The sequence below is a fragment of the Buteo buteo genome, chromosome 5, assembly GCF_964188355.1.
Source record: "Buteo buteo chromosome 5, bButBut1.hap1.1, whole genome shotgun sequence".
In the NCBI taxonomy this organism is placed as follows: domain Eukaryota; kingdom Metazoa; phylum Chordata; class Aves; order Accipitriformes; family Accipitridae; genus Buteo; species Buteo buteo.
In genome coordinates this window covers 35101869-35124703 of record NC_134175.1, presented here as the reverse complement: position 1 = coordinate 35124703, position 22835 = coordinate 35101869, and the positions used below count along the sequence as shown (strand labels likewise).

At 48.4% G+C, this 22835-nt stretch overlaps 2 protein-coding genes across 2 annotated transcripts in view; both read left to right on the top strand.

The window, feature by feature from the left end:
- Nucleotides 1-4355, top strand: part of PSMD14 (proteasome 26S subunit, non-ATPase 14) — a 48553-nt gene extending 44198 nt beyond the window's left edge. The window contains exons 10-12 of the mRNA XM_075028580.1: nt 240-365; nt 1659-1721; nt 3931-4355. Of these exons, the coding sequence (XP_074884681.1) occupies nt 240-365; nt 1659-1721; nt 3931-4029 (288 nt within the window). The 3' untranslated portion in view covers nt 4030-4355. The remainder of the gene's footprint in view (nt 1-239; nt 366-1658; nt 1722-3930) is intronic.
- Nucleotides 4356-8349: 3994 nt separating this feature from the next.
- TBR1 (T-box brain transcription factor 1) lies at nt 8350-14816 on the top strand. Its single transcript, XM_075029339.1, has 6 exons — nt 8350-9229; nt 9635-9789; nt 10125-10246; nt 10595-10753; nt 11638-11699; nt 13973-14816. Exons 1-6 carry the CDS (start codon nt 8538-8540, stop codon nt 14814-14816), a joined length of 2034 nt encoding a protein of 677 aa, XP_074885440.1. The 5' UTR covers nt 8350-8537.
- Nucleotides 14817-22835: the final 8019 nt, after the last annotated feature.

Sequence of the window (22835 nt, the reverse complement as noted above, 5' to 3'; positions counted from 1 at the left end):
TTCCATGCCGCATTTTCATATTTAGGGTTCAAGAAGTTTGATCTTTAAAAATTTATGCAAAATCTGTCATCTGCTCTAGCAGAATAGTTGATTATTGTATTTCCTGTATTTAAAGATTGTAAGATCAATAATTTTTTATTACATTCTTACTATTAAAAATTGTTTTTCTGTCAAAGAGGTCTTCGTAGTATTTTGAATGTATTTTACGATGAATGCTCTGAAGAGGTTTTGTTTTGCAGATGTTGCTAAATTTGCATAAGAAGAGTTGGATGGAAGGTTTGACACTTCAGGACTACAGTGAACATTGCAAACTCAATGAAACAGTAGTGAAGGAGATGTTAGAATTAGCAAAGAATTATAACAAGGTATTATATCCCATAATGATAGTATAACTGTAGCTGTGTTTATGAAGTGAAGAAATTTATTACTTAATTTTAGAAGGTGATTATCACAAGCTTTATTCAGAATGACTTGTGAAGGACTAGACTGTAAGAACAAAATAATTGTTGCAGGAACTCCTTTGGATCTTAGTGGTTATTTGATTTGTATAATCTGTTTTCAGCAAAGGGTTTTGGCATGTGGATAATTAGGTACAAGTGTGGCTTTAATGGCCTTGTGGAGACTGTGTTTCTTATTAGTCAACTATGTATCATTTCTATGTGAAGTTGCCCATTAGCTTTTCAGGCTTTGCCACCTGACTTTTTGCCCTAAAGTAGCAAAGTGTTTAATTACACTTTTTGCTTTGAAATGTGAGTAATCTCATTAATTTTGTATTTTTACTTAGTGAAGAGAATATAAGATTCCTGTAGATCAAAATAAGCAGTTGACTGTGTTCTTCATTCCTTCAGTCAAGGACTACTTGACCAGTATAGCAGAATAAAGGTTATTTACCTGTATCATTCCAGTAGATAGATAGTAAGTATTTAGAACACCTTCTGGAGCCCAATTCAATGTTCTTTTTAGATAAAAAAATTATTATTGGTGTTGTAAGAAAGAGGAATCAGTTATTTGTACTGTTTTAATACTGACACTTAGAAATATTTTTTATAAATACTAGATCTCAGCAAGCACTCAGTGAGTAGTAAGCATGTCAGTCATTCTTGATGAGTGCTATTTTTTAACTTCCTAGAAGTGCTTAAAAACAAAATTTAATATTATGTTCACTAGTTAAGTTAGTAGATTTACTTCATAAAGACACTGTGTTTGCAGGCAAAGGAACATTATAAAATTGTATTAAAATAAGTGACTTTAAACAGTATAAAAATTTATTGAGATCAAACCTCCAGTAGTTGAAACAATCTAGGTAACATTATTTTTGGTTCTGCTTTACTAGTTCAATTATCTTCAACTATCTTTAACTGTTGATATCGCTCATTTAAGATTTTTGCTTAAAAACAGTTTTGTGAATATCTGACAATAAAACCATTCATGAGTATTTGCCTTGATCTTTTGCACTAACACTTAGTAATTAAACCCACGTCTGCTGAAAAGCTGAAGTACCTTTCCTTTTGACTTTCTGAAATGTGTTGCTGTTTGATTTTTTTTTTTTTTTTTTTTTTTTTTTTTTGAGAAAGAGAATTATATTTTGAGGATCTTGTGGCTTGGGGAAAAAGTAAATGAAATCTGAAACACTGACCTTTTCTGTGTTTCTTTCACAGGCTGTTGAAGAAGAAGATAAGATGACACCTGAACAGCTGGCAATAAAAAATGTTGGCAAGCAGGTGAGGTGTGATGAATTAGAGTGAGGTGGAATGATATGCTTCGTTCATTCTAAATATTAATTCTTGTATGTGTGCGTAGGTGATTTTAGTTCTTTGTGCAAGATATTTTCTACGCTCCAAATAATGAATTTATTTTTGTTGAAGATTGTTGCGTAAGGAACAAAGCTTTTGACTATAGGTAATTGGCAGAATATCTGCAAGTCGTGTTCTACATGCGTTTGTATTACATGCTGAGGAGCAGTTTTGAGACTTGGTAGGTTTGTTTTGTTTTGGTTGGGTTTTTTTTCTTTTCTAATTTCTTTCCAAGAAGAGGCATAAAGATATCCAAGTCTGTTAGAGAGGCCAAAACTGTTAGGACTTTTAAAAAATAGTAATAATTGAAAAAATGTGGGAGTGTTTTTTATCCATTGTCATGGCTAAAGAGCCAGCTCGCCCCTATCTTCAGTTCATGAACACACTGTCAGTGCTTAGCCCCAATACATATGTATGCAAGTAAGCTGTGTTGCTTTGTATTGCTGTTGAAGGAAGACAGTTTAGTGCCATAGCTGAAACTGAAAACACCCACTCAATTCATTCTGTCCCTTTGCAATGTCAGGATATAATGTCTTTATAGAAGACTTAACGGAAAACTATTTCTACGTTTGATTTCAGCGTAAAGGTTGAGAAAAGGTGCTTTGGTGAGGGAAAGGAGAGCAAAACAAGTTTGTAAGAGGTTGTGTTCAAATTCAGAAAGGGTAGTGGAAACAAGAAATAGCTTTAAAAATATCCACTGTGTCCTTAAAGAACCAGTATTTATTGTATTGCTAGTAGCAGTAGAAGAATTTAAAGGATTCTGGATTGCTCTTATGTGTCAGCTTCTAGCAGCTATGTCATAACACATCTGCACCATTGTTCAGTCACTCATGTATTTCTGTAGCATTCAGAACAATGGAGTTTATGCACACCTACACATACATAAATACATACATAAAATAAAACATGTAAGAAGGGTTGTATTTTAACAGTTGTGATGTGATCTCAAACAGAACTTGAGCTTCACTAGTTGTTTAAATCGTTACACATACGTGAAGAAAAATAATCTATTTTGATACAATTCTTTAAAAAGAAAATAAATTTTTTCCTGATAAAATTAAGTTTTCTTTAAATTACAAAATGGTTGTTAAGTAATTTCCATGTGGTGTTTTTATGCAACTTATATAAAAAGCTTTGTAGACAAACAGCTGCTCACAATAGGGATATTATGTTATTAGGTTGCATAATTTGCTAGGAACAGAGAGAATATTGGAGAACTGTATGATCTTTGAAAACTAGTTATTTAAGAAGGACAGCTTAAAGATTTTTCTGGTACACTTTTATGTAAACTTAGATGGGTTCATTAGATTTTGACAATAATTCTATTAAAAAAAGGTAAAAATCTCACACATGCTTGTCTTCCATATTTTAGTTTCTTTACACACAAGAATGCTACAATAACACTACAATAAAGTTTAGAGGGTCTTTTAAATATGCCTGATAATTTTGCAGTATTTGGAGATTAATTATTTAATCTCAGTTCTGAAACTGAAGAAGTGCACGAGTATGGTTTTCAACCAGAAATAATCTTATTGTTCTATGCAGATGCCCACAAATGCCCACATGATTTGAGTAATAGTGTGTGGGGATGTGTATTTTCAGAACACTGCTCAGGCTTAACATTCAATTTTTCAGAATATTTGAACACAGCATTGTGCATTTTTTCATTTTTTATGGGTATAAATATGCTAATTCTCTTGTAGTCAACACAACTATTCAAAGACTGTGTTAGATCATGCTTGAGTCTTTACAAGATTAGAACACACATTTGTACAAAGATCTGAAAACAAATTGCAATGTACCAGAACTAAGATTAAAATATTGGCCTTAGTGAGATGTATAGTAAATTCCACATACTGTGTGTTGTCCTTGAAACTCATAGCTGTCATGGTTACTCTTCAGATGCTGGATAGAAATTTACTTCCTATCCTCAACTTAGATTCTGAGTGATAGCATGGACTAATACAATCTTATTCATGGAAATTCAGTCTTTTGTGAGGTCTTGTTAGAATGGAAAATTTAGGAGTATTACTGGCCTGTGTTCCTTAACTCACAATCGTCTTAAATAGACCTGAAGTAAATGAAATCCTTCAGATGTGTTTCAGTCATTTCTCTCATGGCATCCTTTGTATTTCAGGACCCCAAACGTCATTTAGAAGAGCATGTGGATGTGCTGATGACCTCAAACATTGTCCAGTGTTTAGCTGCTATGTTGGATACAGTTGTATTTAAATAACCGATTTACTGTTTGTGATGCTTTCTGTGTATATTTGTTTATTGTTTCTAATACTCACAAAACAGAGACTGTTGAGGCTATATTTGATTAAACACAGACATCTGACTTCATTTGCAATGTAAGTGCAGCACTATAACACCTTTCAGTCTCTAATTGTGCAGTTGCTTCAGTTTCTTTATGTCAGGGTCTTTACAGATTCCAAAGCATTCAAGAACACAGCGTGGACAAAAATGTATTACATTTTCATTTAATATTTGGGGGAAAAATCAGTAGTACATATATATTTTGATTGTTGCAACATAATAAAAATACATTTACAAACCTGTCTTAAGTTCTGGAAGGCCTTTTTTGAGAAAGGACAGCGGGAATTAACGGTGGAGGAAAAGTGTTGGTAAAGGTTTATTTCTACCCACTGTAAAACTACTGAGATATTAATTTCTAGGACAGCAAAAATTCTCTAATGCAATTTGGCTCCTGTTGATTACCAGATACTCTCATTGAGATTAAAAAAAAAAAAAAATTTGTAGTCATGCTGAATTCTGAGGATGTACAAAAACCAAAATGCTGAAAATTCCCCTGCCAGCTCCCTTTCAATATTATTCAAACCCTAATATCCACAGAAGACAATTGACCTTAAGAAAATGAATTCAGTTATGCTGATAACTGAATCACACAACTCTCACAAGTGGTGTCATAAATAGCAGTATTCTGAGAATAAACATTAAAGTGATAGAGGCTGTTCTAGGTTACGTGAACCCTCCCTCCTGTGAAAGAGAACGTACATGAGATGTCCATATACATAAATATATGGAAAGAGTCCCAACTGGAATATGACATTTAAAACCGTTTCCACTGACTAGAGAGGGAAACACTCACAGGAAGGCAGGTGGGTTGGCTGCTTGGTTTTAAGCAGGCAAAGCCAAATAACTGGGTTTGGGGAGTGACTTTGGGTTTTGGGCAGGGGGCTGGTTGGGCTTTTTTGTTTGTTTGGGTTTTAAGCATTGGATGGTACTTAGGCTGATTGATTCTTTTGCCTGGGAAGAAGTGTTCTCTTTCTGTGTCACTCACAATATTTTGTTTAGTGGGGTTGTTTTTTTTAAATGAATGGCAACAGTTGTGGCAGGCAAATATTTTACAACTAGATGCATCTTTTTGTGTTGGAGATGATTTTTTAAATTTATTTTGCTTCTTGCATAGTAAAGATACAGCCCATAAAATTGTCTATTTTCTACTTTGTGCCCAGTATTTTTCGGTTTATTTATTCTTTACCATTCAAAGGTTTTTCTTTTGTTTGAAATGTCTTATTTAGGCCTTTTAATTTACTATTTTAGAATAACTCTCTCTAAGTATATTTAGCATGCGCTTACTTCAGTGGGAAACATGCAGATTTTTGCAGCTGCCCTCCTTATGGCCTTCCCTCTGCCCCCACAGTAGGCAGTAGAATATCAGACTGGGAAAATGGAGATGTACCAAACCACATTTGCCTGCATATAGTTAAATGGAAGTGCTTTCTGGCGGTTGGCACTAAAAACCTGCGTATCACCAAGGAAGGCTGTATCTGGGCCTTGCCGTTGTCCAATGTGCGCACCGCAGGGAGATTGGGGGACCTGCCCCGGGGCTCGTCTGCCAGTGGGGCTCTGCATCCCTGCTGCTATCTACTCCCACGTGCACGTGTAACACCACGAGGGAAACATAGTTTGGCAGGTCGTGGGTAACATGGCACTGCAGAACAGGAGAGAAGCTATCGCAGTGCTGCAGTGTATACATGCGTGAAAGGCCGGTGTAAGCAGGGAGACAAACCAGTGAGTCTTGCATATTCTAAATTAATTTTGACAAATGTACATCTTGCAGAGGGTAGCTGAAGGGAGTCTGTTGGAGATGCAGATCTCCTGTAGCATGAGCTTGTGCTGTGGTACCCTGCTTTCTAGCTACTCCTCAGTTTGACTTGGAGGCACAATTTTCCATTTACTGTTTCATGAATAATCAAAAGGCTGTTTTTCGGGGCATCTTTCCTCATTTTTGTCCAGTGCTTTAGGAGCTACACAGAGGATTTGGAAGAATGTGTGCATGCAGTAGCCTGAAAGGCAGCAGCTCGTCGTATACCGTCTTGGAGGAAGAGAGAGGTTTTCAAGCAGCCACCTTCTGAGCCTCCAGCCGCAACGGAGCAGACCTTCATTAGCAGCTTGACCCCTCGTCACCTGTCAGCATGAAGGACGGGCATATTGTATTAGCAAACCTCTCTCCTTCTTTCTATGACGATTCTATAACACCACCTGCCATTGCATATCCCCCTATTATACCAGTTTAGGAGTTGTGCACTGAAGATTTTTGGCATATATTAGCACTTCCATGTGATTGGCAGTATACCACTGAATTCATTGCAGCTCTGCATCTATATGGGTGTAGCTCCGTAATGCAGGGCAGCGCTTCCCAGGGTTTATCTGCATTTCGACCCGTCTCCTGCCTATATAAGTCCATTACCTCTCTGTCGGTTTCGAGCAGAGAAAGGGAAGGGTGAGCACACTGGTGAAACAAGTGTCGGAAACATGAGTTACAGTAACGAAACTATTTCCTTAGCAGTGAAAGGAGAAGGTGTAGTATGGAAAGTCATGTTTGCTGTACCACCTGACGGCGAGTAAAACAGTGAACTGCTTGCTTTTTGCTTCGTAAATTATTTTATTAGAATAATGTCCTTGCAGAGAGTGGTGTATGCTGGCTTCTGTGAAGCATCAAATAACCGAACTAGCTCACGGTTAAGCAACAGCAAAATAAATGGCCGTAGGATTTGAGAACGTTGAAATACTCGGTCTGACAAGTCATCCTGGTCCTAATCTTCTCTGGATTTGAGCCTGCAAAGTTTCCGCCCGGCTTCAGCTGATTATACGCTGGTCTTGGTTTTGTTATGCAATGGTCCAGGCTGCGTTAACTGTCAGAGGACTTGGCAGCCGGCTGCTGCCGTCACCTGGAAAGAGACGCGGTTGGTAAAATACCTGAAGTCCAAACCGCGCAGGGGAAAATGCTACAAAAAATGGACCGGGAGAGCTCCTCCCCGGGCAAAAAGCCGGCGCTCAAAAAAACTCAGGAGCTGGCCTAGGGAGGGAGGTTGAGGCTGATGCCTGCCCGGGGCGGGGGGGCGAGCGCGTCCCCTCAACTCCTCGGGCGCGTCTCCGCGCCTCTCCTCACGCCTCGGGGGGGTCCCGCTTCCCGTTAGCCCGAGGCTCAAGCGGACGGACGGACGCGCTGCGGGACCCGCCGGCCGGTCCCTCCCGCTAGCGGGGGGTCCCCGGTGGGCGGCCGCAGTGTGTCGTGTCCCCCCCGCTCCCCGAAGGCGCGCGGTGCCGCGCCGGGGGCCGGGGCTCGGGGCTCGGCCGGGCCGGCGGCTCCCGCCGCCGCGTCGCCCCGGTTTGGGTTTCCCCGCCGCCGCCCTAAGCCTGCCGCCCGGGCCGCGGCGGCGGCTGACGAGGGATGCGCCGGGCAGGGTGTCTGCCCTCCCCGCGGGACCGCGTCGCGGAGGGAAGGCAGGCAGCGAGGGGAGAGGAATCCGGAGCCGGGCGGGCAGCTGGATGCCTTCCGCGCCGTTCTGCTGATAACCGCCGGCATCACGGCTCCCGGATAAAATATTTATTTACCAAAGAACCCGTAAACATCGCGGCAGATACATTAGGGCACTCCGGCTGCGGGGTTTATGATTATTTCAGAACTTGAAAGAGACGATACGCGGCCGCTGTCGACGGAGGGTGTCTTTTCCCCCGCGAAGCAGGCACGGGTGGGAAGGGGTGGGGGCGTTGCGCCGGCGGGGTGGGGGTTGGGGGGGGTCGCTCACAGGAGCTGGGGGAGAGGGGCTGCGCCCTCCGAAAGGGGAGGCAAATTGCGGAGGTGAGCCGAGGGCAGCGGCCGCCCAGCCCGGCGCTCCCCGCGCAGCCGGTCCCCGGAGCCCCCAGCACCCCGTCTCCTCCCCGACACACAAAGGCGGGGGGACACGCGCGCAATATTTGGGGAATCGCAGGGGTTTGGATTTATTTTCCAGCCGTAGTAAAAAAAAAAAAAAAAAAAAAAAATGCTGGAAAGGTCACATAATAATGAGCTCTTACAGCAAACACACTCTTCCCTTCCCCCTTCCCCTTCCTTCTATCTCACAATAAAATCATCTCCTTCAATTTGCCATGATCGTCGCGACCAGGAGCCAGGTGATTATCCTAATTAATGTCTATCTAATTAAATTACTGTCAGCGGTTAACCAATGGCAGAAGCCGTTTCATCCTCTCCACAAGCAGCAAGATCAAAAGTGAGTCTTTCCTGATTGCTGCATAGTGTCAATTGGCCAATCTCTTCTCCCAGGGAAGGGAGGAAAAAAAAAAAAAAAAAAAAAAAGTAAATCAAACGTTTGGGAAGCATTTGGTGGATGAAGTGCTTTCTGTCTAGTGAGGGTCCCAGGATGTCTAGCTTCTGATACTAAGGAGCCCTTTCAGATCCAGGGACTGAAGGGTTATTACTGTGGTGCTAGAGCTATGCAGCTGGAGCATTGTCTTTCTCCCTCTATCATGCTCTCCAAGAAATTTCTCAATGTGAGCAGCAGTTACCCACATGCAGGCGGATCTGAGCTTGCCTTGCATGATCATCCCATTATCTCGACCACTGACAACCTGGAGAGAAGTTCACCTTTGAAAAAAATTACCAGGGGGATGACGAATCAGTCAGATACAGACAATTTTCCTGACTCCAAGGACACACCAGGGGACGTCCAGAGAAATAAACTCTCTCCCGTCTTGGACGGGGTCTCTGAGCTTCGTCACAGTTTCGATGGATCTGCTGCAGATCGCTATCTGCTCTCTCAGTCCAGCCAGCCCCAGTCTGCTGCCTCTGCTCCTAGTACCATGTTCCCTTACCCCAGCCAGCATGGACCTGCTCACCCAGCCTTCTCCATCGCCAGCCCCAGCCGCTACATGGCTCACCATCCTGTGATCACCAACGGAGCTTATAACAGCCTCCTGTCCAACTCTTCTCCGCAAGGCTACCCCACGGCGGGCTACCCTTACCCCCAGCAGTATGGCCATTCCTACCAAGGGGCACCTTTCTACCAGTTCTCCTCCACCCAGCCGGGGCTAGTTCCCGGCAAGGCTCAGGTCTACCTGTGCAACAGGCCACTCTGGCTGAAATTTCACCGGCACCAGACGGAGATGATCATCACGAAGCAGGGGAGGTAAGCCACGGCGCGGACCCTCGCCGGGTGTCGGGGCTGAGCCGCCGGGCTCCGCCGGGGGAGCCGCCCGGAGCCTCCGCCGCCCCGGGGGAGCCGCCCGCCCGCCCGCCGCCGGGGCCCCCGCGCCGGGCGCCGGGCGCGCCGCTGCCGGTCCCGCCGGTGCCGGTCCCCGCCGGGGCAGCCCTCCCTGCCTCCCCGCAGGTCCCCGCGCCCGCTGCCCTCACCCCTGCCCCGCGGAGAGCTCGACGTTTCGGGGAGGGAGTTTCTTTTGATTTTTATTTCCCGGCCGCTGCCGGGAGCCGTGAGGATAAAGCACAACGGGCTGGTTCCTCCGCGTGTGCCTGTCGCTGCCGGTGGCTTGCTTTCCTTCTTTCCTTTTTTTTTTTTCCCTTTCCTTTTTTATAGGCGCATGTTCCCTTTCCTAAGTTTTAATATTTCTGGTCTCGACCCCACGGCTCACTACAATATTTTTGTGGATGTAATTTTGGCGGATCCCAACCACTGGAGATTTCAGGGAGGCAAATGGGTTCCTTGCGGCAAGGCGGACACCAATGTACAAGGCAAGTTCCTCCAATTAACACTTTTCCCGACACATATGTAGGTGAGAATGATTAATTAAAGCCTTTGTGGACTGGCTCTGGCGACTTCTTAAAAGAGAATGAATGGGCCAATGATGCTTTTTTTTAAAAAAAAAAAAAAAAGGAGGGTGGAGGAGAAAGCAAAAGGTGTTCGGAAAACGCTGTTTTAATCCTTCGCGGTCAAAATGAAGGGAGTTTCGGCAGTAAAATACCGCTAACTTTAACGGGGTCCCTCGACCCCGTGTGCCGCTGCAGCGGCAGAACCGGGGTATACGCGAGAACTGTGATGTGGTTGTGTTTTTTGTTGTTTTGCTTAGGAAACCGGGTGTACATGCACCCCGACTCCCCCAACACGGGAGCCCACTGGATGCGCCAGGAAATCTCCTTTGGGAAACTAAAACTTACAAACAATAAAGGAGCATCAAACAACAACGGGCAGGTCAGTGGGGGAAGCGCAGACGCTCTGCCAGGCTTCGTTTTTAACGCTCCAGGCAAAATCCTGCCGTTTCCGAAAGGACGTGTATTTTTGCAGATCGCGTCGCTGGGTGAAAAGAAGAGGGGGGCAGGGGAGGAAAAGCCCTCCCGTTTATTTTGCCACGGGCCTCGTCGACCCTGAACGCGTTGCCCCGGCCGACGCGGCTGCCCGCTGTGGCCGGGGGAGCCCGCAGTCGTCCCGGGGAGGGTGGGGGGGTGTCCCGCCGCCCGCGGGCATCGCTCTCCCCGTCCTTCTGGCTCTAATGTCCTCCTCTTCCCGCGGCCCCCTCCCTCCTTTCCTTCTGTCTGGCAGATGGTGGTTTTGCAGTCCCTCCACAAGTATCAGCCCCGCTTGCATGTGGTGGAGGTGAACGAAGACGGGACGGAGGACACCAACCAGCCGGGCAGAGTGCAGACCTTCACCTTCCCCGAGACCCAGTTCATAGCAGTCACCGCCTACCAGAACACCGATGTAAAGACCTCCCCGGTTTATTCCGCTTGCGGTCGCCCGAACTCCCCGCTCGGCACCCCGCCGAACCCGGCCCGGCCCTGCCCGGCCGCTGCGCTCCCTGCCCCGGCGCTCCGGCGCCGGCAGACGGGGCTGCCTACCGCCCCGCTTTATGCCATTCCGCCTCGCCCGAGGCTGGCGAGCCCCGAGGATGGCCCCGGCCGCCCTCTCCGCTCCGCGTTTGCCCCGGGAGCCCCCCGCCGGCCGCCGGCCGCGGCCCTGCGCTCCCCCCCCCGCCGGGCCGGGCAGCAATCCTGCCGGCGGCGGTGCCGCTCCGGCCGGAGCTGGGCGTTTATCTTCCAGTCGGAAACGGCTCAGTTAACTGTTAGCTTAAGCTTTGAGTCTGCAAAGATCAATTAACAACCTCATTGATTGCGCCGGGGGTGACGGAGCAACTTCCTCAAATTAAAAGCTCGTTAACGCCTGGCTGCGTTTCGGAGTGGTCTGGCTTTGCTGCAGACTGGTGACCCCTTTTTCAAATGACATATGTTCAGTCCGCATTCTTGCTTTAATTATTTTGCTCGATGCGAATGTGAACTCCTAGCTACCGTTCTGCGGTACATTTTACCTAATTTCTGGATTTAAGTGTATTCACACCCATGCGGTAGGAATACTGACACGCCTCAAAACATGGGGATAAATATTAAAATTTACCGTACTTTTTACAATAAAATAAACCTTAACATTACACCGTGATACCCGTTAGCACGCCGAAGCTTTATTTTTCACGTTTTAAAGGCAACTGGATCGACTAGAGTAAAGCCTGATCCTTTAAAAAATGTGTTGGCTGCAGCAGGGTACGTTTTTCAGGCTTTCACAACGTGCGCTCTCATCTTCTCTTTCCCTAGATCACACAGCTGAAAATAGACCACAACCCTTTCGCAAAAGGCTTCCGAGACAATTATGACACGTAAGTAAAGCGGATTTTTATTACCCTTCTGCCGGCTGCGCACACATCGCAAAGGGGGGGAAGCTTTAGGATGCGGGCTGGCTTCGTTTCGCACCGAAACGTGTAATGTCAGGCTTTTCCAGAGCCCTCCGGGAGGGAGGCACCCGCAAGCTCCCCCGGTGGGGCCGCGGCCGCGGAGGGGCTGTCCCTGCGGCTGGGCTGTCCCTGCGGCTGGGCTCCGCGCAGCCCCGCACTGCCCGCGGCCACCTCCGCGCCCGGGGCCGTGCCGCCCGCACCTGAGCCCGCATCTCGCTTTGGCACTTGCGGCGGGGTCGTGTGGTTGGGTTTTTCTCCTGGCACGGATCTCTGTGCCCCTTTCCAAGTTCCCCTCTCACTTGCACGCAAGGGCTCCGAAAGAAGCACCCCACCATCCCGGGCTCAGTCCCCGAGCATCCCGCCGTCTCTGCATCATCCCGGCGTCCGCAGAGCCGGTGTCCGGAGGAAAATTTCTTGGTCTCGTTTTGTTCTTCTCTGGGGTTGGAGGCTTTTTTTTTGGGGGGGGTAGGGGTGGGGTTTTTTTGGTGTTTTTTTGGTTTTTTTTTTTCTTCCCCCCCTCTTCCTTCTGGGTGGAGCTAAAGCTTCCCAAGTTTTAATCGCGGTTTGCCCCCGCGCTAGGACTGCCCGTCGGCCCGGGGTCCGCCTGTTCCCAGGCTCAGCCGTGCGACCCACCCGGCCGTGCCCCCCGCGGGACCTGCGCCTGGCGCCGCCCCGAGTGCGGCTCTGGGGGGGGGGGCCGCACCAGCCCTCGGCCCCCCCGCCCCCCTCCGCCTTTCCCGGCCCTCGGGAGCCGAATGGGGACATCCCGGCCTGGCAGCTACTGGCGGCTCCGGTTTTCCCCTGCCAGGGGTCCGGCCCACCCGGCGCCCCCCTGCCCGGGCCGGGCCAGCGGGAGGTGGTGGGCACAGGGCGGCCCACACGCCCGGGGGGGGCGGGCGGCTTGGGAGCTCACCCGCCCCGCTGCAGGGCCCGGCTCTGCGGGACGGGGCTCGGGCTTTGGGAGGGGAAACCTCCTCTTTCCTCCCTGAACTGCGGCGGGGAGCGGTCTCCCTCGGAGCGCCTAAGCCCGCGCGTACCTTCAGCGCCTGCTTAAGCCTCCTTCAGCTCCGCCAGCCGTCCAGCATCCCCCGGCAGCGGGATTTCAGTCCCGGGCTGGAAACGACGCCGAGGCCTGAACCAGTGCGAGAGGGGCCCGGGGCCCAGCACCGGCTCTCCTCGGCGGGATGCTCGTGGTGCGGCCGCTCTCCCCCACGGGCGAGGGTCGCGGGGGCTGTGGCGGGGGAGCCGGGCCGCCGGAGGGAGGGGAACGGCGGTCCCCGGTGCCACGGAGAGCGGCGGCCGTGCCCGCCCACTCTTCTGCGAGCTCTGAAGATGCGCGGCCTTTAGAAAGGCTGCGTGGCCTTCGCCCCAACCGCAAGTGCTTTTCTCTTTTTAATGGGAAAAAAACTTTATAGGGCGTCACTTGAAAGGAGACGGGGGGAGGGGGAAGCTTCAATGTTGTCTAGCACGTCGGATTTGTTTAAGGGCCAAGTTTATTTTGGATAAGAAATTCCAGGAGGCGTGGAGGGTTAATTAAAGCACAGTTTTAGCCTGAATTAAATACAGATAGTAGTTATTCATCCATTAAAGTTTTTATAATCGCAAATTGCAGCCCAGCATGGGAGAATTATATATAGGCCACGCAGGGAACACTGGATGTGTCTGGTTTTACGTTTCCTACAGTAGGTGTTTAAAGATTAGCTTAATTTAAACTCGGTAAAATGTTGATGGTTCGTCTGCGACTCCCAATAATAAGTGTTAAACAGCCGATATGATTCCATAGTCTGCCATTCACGCTGTTCGCGGCAAATGACCGGGTTGCCTGTTGCGCATATGGCAGGACGGGTCAATGCGTCACCGCGCGGGGTGTGACGCAGCCGGGGTGCCGGGCTCGGGCCGGAGCAAGAGATCTCAGCCCCGGCAACGAACGGCCAACCGGTCCCGAGAGACCTGCTCTCCTCGCCTCCCTCCACCCACCCCCTCCCGGCCCCCCGTTAAGGCCCTGGGCGCTCCTGGAGCCGGAGGCCAAGCCCGCAGAGGAGCGCTAGGCCCCGGGCAGGGCTGGGGCGGCCACCGTCCCGTCCCGTCCCCTCCCGTCCGTCCGTCCGTCCCCCGAGGGCTGCGGCCGGCCGGGCGCCGCGCCCAGGAGGGCGCCGGGCGGCGGCGGACACCCAGCTCTCTCCCCTTGTCTTGGGCAGGATCTACACGGGCTGCGACATGGACCGGCTGACGCCTTCCCCCAACGACTCGCCCCGCTCGCAGATCGTGCCCGGGGCCCGCTACGCCATGGCCGGCTCCTTCCTCCAGGACCAGTTCGTGAGTAACTACGCCAAGTCCCGCTTCCACCCCGGGGCAGGAGCCGGCCCGGGGCCCGGCGCCGACCGCAGCGTGCCCCACACCAACGGGCTGCTCTCCCCACAGCAAGCCGAGGACCCGGGGGCCCCCTCGCCGCAGCGCTGGTTCGTCGCCCCCGCCAACAACCGCCTCGACTTCGCCGCCTCCGCCTACGACACGGCCACCGACTTCGCCGGCAACGCCGCCACGCTGCTTTCCTACGCGGCCGCCGGCGTCAAGGCGCTGCCGCTGCAGGCGGCCGGCTGCGCCGGGCGGCCGCTGGGCTACTACGCCGACCCCTCGGGCTGGGGGGCCCGCAGCCCCCCGCAGTACTGCAGCAAGTCGGGCTCGGTGCTCTCCTGCTGGCCCAACAGCGCGGCGGCGGCGCGCATGGCCGCCGGCAACCCCTACCTGGGGGAGGAGGCGGAGAGCCTGGCCCCCGAGCGGTCCCCCTTGCCGGGCGCCGAGGACTCCAAGCCCAAAGATTTGTCCGATTCCAGCTGGATCGAGACGCCGTCGTCCATTAAGTCCATCGACTCCACCGATTCTGGGATTTACGAGCAGGCCAAAAGGAGGCGGATCTCCCCCTCGGACACCCCGGTGTCCGAGAGCTCCTCGCCCCTCAAGAGCGAGGTGCTCACCCAGCGGGACTGCGAAAAGACCTGCGCCAAGGACATCGGCTACTACGGCTTCTACTCGCACAGCTAGGCGCGGCCCGCCCGGCCCCGCCGTCCTTTTGCACAATAACTCCTCCGCGTTAGCGCACTGACCCCCGCCCCTAGCTGCCCCATCCGTACCCCCGGCCCGGCCCGGCCCGGCCCTGCCCTGCCCGGCCCGGCCCGGCCCGGTCCGGCAGGGAGGCAGAGCCGCGGCTGCCGCCGCTCCCCGCCCGGCCCGGCCCGGCCCGGCGGCGCCCCGGGGGCGCGGGGGGCACCGCCGCTCCGAAACCCACTGATAAGTAGGATGCTTAGACTCTCTCAAACCGTACAGCGCTTCCTTCCTTTTACCACGGATGGATTCTAGGGGATAACAGTAATGGTGGGGAAAAAGAGCCTGTGAAATGCCTGTACATAGTATTTAATTTATTGTAACCGATTACTTTTCTTGGGTTCTGTTTCTTCCTTATTTGTTCGGATTTTTTAATTTTGTTTTCATTGTTAAGTCACAAAACTTAGATCCTGTTTCAATTTCTTTACCACCCCCACCCTCCCCCTTTTGCTCCCTCTTCTTCCTGCCCCTCCCCAGGTAAACACTCTTTCTAAACGCCTCTGGAAATGTAGAGTGGTCCATAGCTGTAGCAGCGAGTAATGGGTTTCTCACTTTCTCTGCAACTCCTCGCATGAAATAATTACGCTGTGCCCTGGGCTAACACAGCTAAGGAATAGCTCAGCTTTCCCTTCAAAAGAACAGAAATATGTCTCGTAGGAAAGTCGATTAAAGTAGCATGACGCCTTCCAAAAGCAAAATTAACTGCCTCTGTATTTTTCTTTAAAAGGAATAGCTCGACAGCAGCAATATTATTATTTTTGTGGTATTCCTCCCCCCCTCCCCCCCGCCCCCAAGTGCCAAATCCATTACTGGTCCCTGCAGGTGCCAAATATGCTGACAAACTCTTTTCAAATTTCTTTGCAGTTTCCCCCCTCTTTCTTTATATTGCTGTAAATCTTTGTAATGAATAATCTAAAAAAAAAAAAAAAAGATATAGACGACTGAATTGTTGGTAACCATAGTGTAGTCCAGTGAAGATGAATTGTGAGTTGTATATTTTACTGCATTTAGTTTTGGAATTGACTTTTTCATAAAGTAGCTAACCGAGATCTGACTTCCTGGGGAATCCAATGCACATCGAAAGTAAGAGCGATCTTTCCTGTAAACCTCTTATTATATTAATGAAGGAGAACTCGTATCCCTCCAGGTCTCCCCCCCCGGCGAAGCAGAATAGTAAGTCTTCGAATTTTGAGTAGCAAATCTATACAATTAATGCATTTTTATATGGAAAAAAAATTACAAACTGAAATATGCATCAGGCTAAATATTCAGTCTAGATTACACTCGACGGGGAAATTTCCTAATAGAAATTCAGGGTCATAAACGTGTGTATATTTTTGACTCTTCTGTAAATCGAATGTTGTGATTTTTATATTTGTTCTGTTACGTCTGTGGAACTGAATAATTTATACCAGTACATGCTCCATTGAGAAATGTTTCGGTTTTTGCCCGTTTGTATCGTCTGTGTATAACAAGTAAAATAAACCTGGCAAAACGTTAACGTCGTGTCGGAGAGCACTTCGCCGTTTTGCACGTACGAAGCGAGGCGAGGCCGAGGGGAACCGGCTGGCGACCGCTCGCCCCTCTCCGGCCCCGCTGCCGGGCGGGGGTCCTGCCGCTTCCCCTCCCTCCCTCCCTCCCGGCCGGAGCCGGCCCCCTCACCCAGCGGTTGCCTTTTTTTTTGGGGGGGTGGGGGGAGCCCGCACAGCGCGTGGCCAAGCGTGGAGCTTTGCAGTCGGAGAAAGAGGGAGATGACACCCCGTCGGGTTTGAGAGGCTTATCATTATCCCCGTCTTTGACGTTCGAAAACCCTGACAGCGTTTTGCAGGCGGGAGAGGTGCCTGGCGGGGGGGTGGACGGGACACGGGACACGGGGACACCTTTGCTGGCGCAGCAGAGGCGAGGGGCGCAGCGCTGCCCGCCCGCAGCCTGCCCTGCCGGGGCGGGCGACGGCGGAGCCCCCGCGGTGCTGGGGAAGGGGCCCGGCCGGGCCCCCCGGGGCGGCTGCCCTTTCGGGGGAGCCGCCGTCCCCGCTGCGCGGGAGCGGAGCAGCGGCGGAGGAGCCCCCACTCCCGCGCCACCGCCTTTGCCCACCTTCTGGCGGGGGGGGGGATATGCTGCTCCCCCCCCTCCCCCCTTAAAAATCACCTCTCTGGGGGCTTTAGGAAAGGCGCCATCCCCGGGCACCTGCGTGGGTCGGGGTGCACAGGTGCTTGGGCTAAACGGCCGGTTTTAGTCTTGATTCCTCGGCGCGGTAAGCGCGGGTGCGAAGCCACCACGCCGATTTTGTCCTGTCGCGGTATTGACGAGGGCGGGGGTCTGAGCAGCCCGATTACATCCCCCCCCCGGTAAGGTGCGGGGCTCTACCTGAGCCGGGCCCCTGCGGCCCCCACGCCTCCGCCGGCTGCAGCGGCCAGCGCTGGGCCACGCGCCCGGTGCGCGGGGGGGGGCGGGGGTGCGACACGCGCGGAGGGGCTCAAGGGCCGCGCGGCCGCGGCGGCCGTCGGGCTCACGGGGCCGCCCCCGGGGCGGCCGTGGGGGCTGCGCGGCCGCGGGACCCCGCCGGCCAGGAGAAGGGCCGTGGGGGCCAGTGCCGCCCCCCCCCGCCTCGCCCCGCCGTGAGGGGCGGGCGGCCCGGGCTGTCAGGCGGCAGAGGACCCCTGGGGGAAGCGCGGGCAGCCGGGGCGGCGGGGGGTGCGCGCCCTTCCCCGGCCGCCTCGCACCGAACGGCGGAGGCCGCGGCGCCGCCCGCGTCCCCCCCCCCCCGCACGTCGCCCGCAGCCCTCCGCCGCCCGCGGGCCCCCGGCTGCCCCCTCGGCGGCGGGGTGAGGGGGCTGCCCCGGCGCCCTCCGTAGCCGGGGGAGCGAGGCTGTGAGACGTGAAACGTTGGCGGACCTGGTTCCCCGCTCTCGGGCGGCAAAAGCCGCCCCTCCTGGCGCTGCCCGTCCCGCCGCGTTGCCCCCCGAGAGGGCTAAAGGGAGCGGGCCGAGGCGCGGCGGCGTTCCGCGGCGGGGAGCCCAGCGGGGAGGCTGCGGCGGCGGGGCGCGGGGGGCTCCCGCCGGAGCGCCAGCCGGGCGGTCAGCTCGGGCAGAGCGCTTGTCCGAAACGAGCGTGCGGGGCTTTATTTCCAGCGGGTCTGGAATAAACACGTAACGCGTGACAGGTCTGAACAAAATCCTTCCCTGAGCGTGAGTGGTTAATGTTATTCCATAACTATTTCGACAGGATAATTCCGTAACTATTTCTGCGAGAGGTTGGAAGAGATGAGGGCTGCAGAAGTAAAAAAGGCTATTTCCTGTCGGTAGGTCACTTTATTACTCTTACAGTTTTTTAGATTATTATTATTATTAGAGGCGCACCTGTGTATCTGCTAAATGTATGTTTACCGACACATTAAAATGTTTGCGTTCACCTAGGATCGAACATGCAGGTTTTGACCCGGTGTATGTAAATGATAATATACTTGCAGCGCGCTCGGTTTAGTCGAAGCAAAACCCTGTGGATGAATTTGTTAGACCAGCAACTAATTGCATGAATTTTACATGAAGTATAATCTGTATTATCATTCTAGGCATGCTGCACGGGCTTTTAATTCAATTATTGTGTAAAATAATCTGTTTGGTCGCCCTTTCTTCGCTTTATTTGATACAACCCAAAATCAAGGTCCGATCCATAGAAAGTAATTCAAAGTTCTTATTGGTAATACTTTCTACGATGTTCCACATTAATACTATATCAAATGTAATACAGTGATTTACGCTCTGCAGATTTTGCACAAGTACGCTATGCATATTTGATGACACATTGCATATTTTAACAAGGTTTTTAATGACTGATTGAAATGTTTGCTAAGATATTTTTTAAGAGCTGGAGGAGAAATGGTTGTGGAAAATGTGTGTAATAGAATAGTGATAAGGATGGGAGGGTTTTGATTGACAGTATGAGGAAGCAGATGGATGACTAGGTAGGTCAGAGGTAAAGATGCCTTTGACAGCTTTTTAAGTTCCTTTGGCCATTTTGGTCCAATGAATCATGCAAAACATGTGTACATTACCAAACTGATGTCTCTGCATCGTTTACTGTTGGAATCCTCATCTTTTCAAACCCACCCTAACCTTCTTTCATCACCACTTGACGTGCTATGTCTAAACTAGATTGCAAGATCCTAAGAAGGCAAGAATCTGTCTTGTATTACTTGTCAGCAAAAAAAAAAAAAAAAAAAAAAATTAGAAAAAAAAAATCATGTAAACCTATGGAGCTAGAAGAACAACCGCGACAGATTGGCAGAATAGGCGTAAGGTGGGACACGTTCTTCTTAATTTTCGCTGTCTGGTCATCACTCCCCTCCCTTAGGTAGTGCTCAAGGGAGATGTGGTGAACAATGATTTTTCTTTTTTTTTCCCCCCAACTGGCATAAATCTGAATTTTCATAAGTCTGATAAGAGACCTAATTGCATAATTTTCCTTATAACATTATGCAGTGAGTGCTGTTGCTACAGTTAAAATGGTTTTCTTCACAGTCTGTGTTTTCAGGTGCTTTGTATGTCCCTTGCAAATTACTGGAAATGCTCTGATTTATCCCTGTAAAAGGTTACTGTTTTTGAAATCTTATTTAAATTACATAGGACAATTTTAAAATTGCTGTGATACAAAAAAAGAATGTGTGTGTGTATTGGGAAAAGCAGAAAAAAGGATTTTGCATGAAAGTATGCTTTCCAGGTACTGTTTCTGTGCAGAATGGACACAAGTTTTCATTTTAAGTATTAAAACTTGTCATGAATGTGGTCTCTAGTGGGGAATGTGTCACTTGGTAAGATATGGGGGCAAAGTCAAAGAAAAAAAATTGAAATAGTGGAGTGATAAGTAGATGGAAGGCAGCAGACTGTTTGTGTTCAGTACCCCGTTCTTTCCAGCTAAAGAGATGTAATATATTTGTGGTAGGTCTAGAGAGCCGCACAGCTTAGTGATAACATTTCATGCATTTATCAGAATGCATATTAATCTGGGAATGCACAAACAAAAGCACTGCTTATTTCAGAGTGTGATCACTTGAAAGCTGTCCATTTGTTCAAATACGTATACCTGAAAAAAAAAATTGGTTCAAATATACATGTATATATAACTCTTGAATTTTTGAGCATACGTAATATTTTCCTTCTTACAGATGTAGAATAATCATTAATTCGTAAAGATCCATGGCTGCCGTTGCTGATTAGATGTAACTTTTGGCCTTATAGAATACATTACACAATAAAATCTGTGATGTTTTATTCATGCTATGACTGCAATTTCTCATAGTTGCAGTATTTCTAACACTAAGGGACTGATATGAGTACGAATGATCTTGTTGGTCTTAAGTTGACTTTTTAGGTCAATTTAAATTTTTTTTTTTTTTAACTGAAGTCAGAATGGATGAAAACTGCATTACTTCTATGTAAAACTATCTATACTATACTATATTTGATATTAGCAAGCACTTATTTCTTAAGCTTTAAATAAGAAACAGCTGGTAATTACTTTGAATCTGTTTTAAGAGACATTTTAGGTAAAATGTTGATAGCTTGTAAATGTGTATTCCTGCCTTAGTCTCTGATCGTGCATGCAAGTTCATATGTGTGAATAACGTAAAGTAAGAGGTCAGTCCTACAAAGACTATTCACTTGTCTAAAAATTCACAGACATAAATGTTTTCAGGATCAAGGCCTTTTTCAATAATTGTGATAGTCGTGTACCTTGAAGTGACTGACTGATTTAGAATACACTTAATAATTTGATTTTTTTAATATAGTAGAAACACTGCATTGATGAGTTACCAAAGCGCATCATACAAGCTCCCACTTCAATCATTTGTAATATATTTTTTTGGCTTGTTTGGGTAATTTCTTTTTTTTTTTTTTTTTCTTTCCTTTTTTTTTTTTTCCTAAGTGATGACACTGACACAGAATTTAAACTTTCTAAAAGTCACATCTTAATTTCTATGGGCCGTGCTAATGGAATTCATTTTTGTAAGTAGGCTTCTTCCTTGAATTATATTTAGTTACACATTGACTGCTTTTGTTTATCCACAAGCGGATAATACTGGTCTGGGACTTAAGGGTAAGAGAGCAACACCAATATTTTGAGTTGAGAGAAATTTTAGGTTGCTGAAAGGTGTCCTAGTTTAGACGGAGACACCCACCTACCGAGAATTAAACTGAAATCATAAATGTAAGCTAACAAATGCTTTTGGTGATTGATCAACACCCTGGTTAAAGCTTATTTAGCTTTGTGGAAATGTTTGCTGAAGGGGAGGTGTTATTTATCGGGAGTCGACTACAACTAGACTGTCGCATCTCTGTCTTCCATAGACCTTCTGCTGGAGACGCTGAGGAAATATCGTGGTTGCTCTCTGGCCCTGGGGAGAGTTGGTGCTCACCCCATATCATCTGGGGATCCCACCCGAGGGCCTGGCAGCAGCACCTCCCATCATGCCTGTTGTTCTGTGATCGGTGCCTACATTTTACTAAATTAGATCTGTGGTGCAATAACGCAGAGCAATAACTGCTGCCCATGCTACATCCCCTTTCAGCAAACCCTTAAAGCATCTCTCCTCTCCCCGCGTTGCCACCGCCTTACCCCTATACTTCTAAAGCATGATGGTTTTGTACATAGGTATTGCTTTAAGCTTGGTGTAAGCTCTCTTCTGGTAGCTCAGCTTACTCTTGCATTAGGAGAAGGGAACATGTCACTTGAATTACATGCAAGGTACTGAAAAAGAGGTAAAAGGTTTTGCTTTCTCTTGACAGTTCCTGAATTTCCTGTGGAAACCACCGTAAGTGATGAGGGGTAGGGGCATTTTTCAGAAGTCTCCGAGTGGTTTAGTAGCCCGTGTTTAGAAATGATGAAAATCTCACTGAAAAATCTCCAGTGCTTGCTGTTCTAAATGATTTCCACACTTTTTATAATTTTATTCTTGGGTTCATTATCGAGCTGTTTTTTCAGATATTCATTGAGGACTGGTATTTGTCGTGGAGTTGGGGTCAGAACACTGTGGATTAAATCCTCAGCTGGTGTACAATTACGTTGTTTCATTGGCTTCAGTGGTTCAATACTGATTTGTATCATTGGATTGTTTCCTCTTGTGGTTTAGATACTATCCAAAGCAGGTGCTGTTTGATGGAATGAATAGGGCCAAGTATTAATCTGATATACATATTTGTTTCTCCTGTGTTAATTATAAAAGCATCAACTAATATCTTACTGTACTTAGATTTTTATTTCCCTGTGTTTAGATTATAAGAATAATTGAAGCTCCATTTCTGCTTGTTGTCAAGGTTGATTTTGATGCTTTAATTGTCTTCATAATTGAATCAAAACCAGTTTGCTTGGTGTGGGTTAAACAAGAATTTGTCCCTTTCAAGGGGCAATATTTAGGCCAACTCTATTCTTTTAATATAAGAGAAATGTTCAGAAGTTGAATGGAAGGAAATTAATGAGATATTTCCAGTCCTTCTTATATGTGTCTGGGATTTTGTAATGCCCAAATCTTTTTCACGTTACTTGCAGTCTTATCTAGTGTAGCTCTTGTTTTTTTCCTTTGTGTAAATACTATAAACTCCCTCAGATGTTAACATTCAGTATTGTATTTTTAAACACTTCAGTTTCAGTTGTGTTTCCATATATTGTTCACTTATAACTTTTCTCTGATCATTGATATAAATGAAAATTATTTTAAAATTGATCTTTAATTGCAAACTGATTCATTTGTATAAGTAGATGTAAACTAAAGTAATGTGAAGTGCAATGACAGAAATGAAAAATGGGCCTTTAAAAATTAACATAAAAATTTACTGTAACAACATGTGGATGTAAGATTGCTTCAAGAATATATTTCCCTGTACGCCATTTAAACAGATGTAACCTAAAAGGCCAAACCCCATGGTAGTTCATTAGCAGTATATGCTTATTTTCCAAATACAT

Coding starts and splice junctions, on each gene's coding strand:
- TBR1 (XM_075029339.1), top strand. CDS start 8,538: ATGCAGCTGGAGCATTGTCTTTCTCCCTCTATCATGCTCTCCAAGAAA. Junction 10,247..10,594: donor CATCAAACAACAACGGGCAG/GTCAGTGGGGGA, acceptor TCTGTCTGGCAG/ATGGTGGTTTTGCAGTCCCT. Junction 11,700..13,972: donor TTCCGAGACAATTATGACAC/GTAAGTAAAGCG, acceptor TGTCTTGGGCAG/GATCTACACGGGCTGCGACA.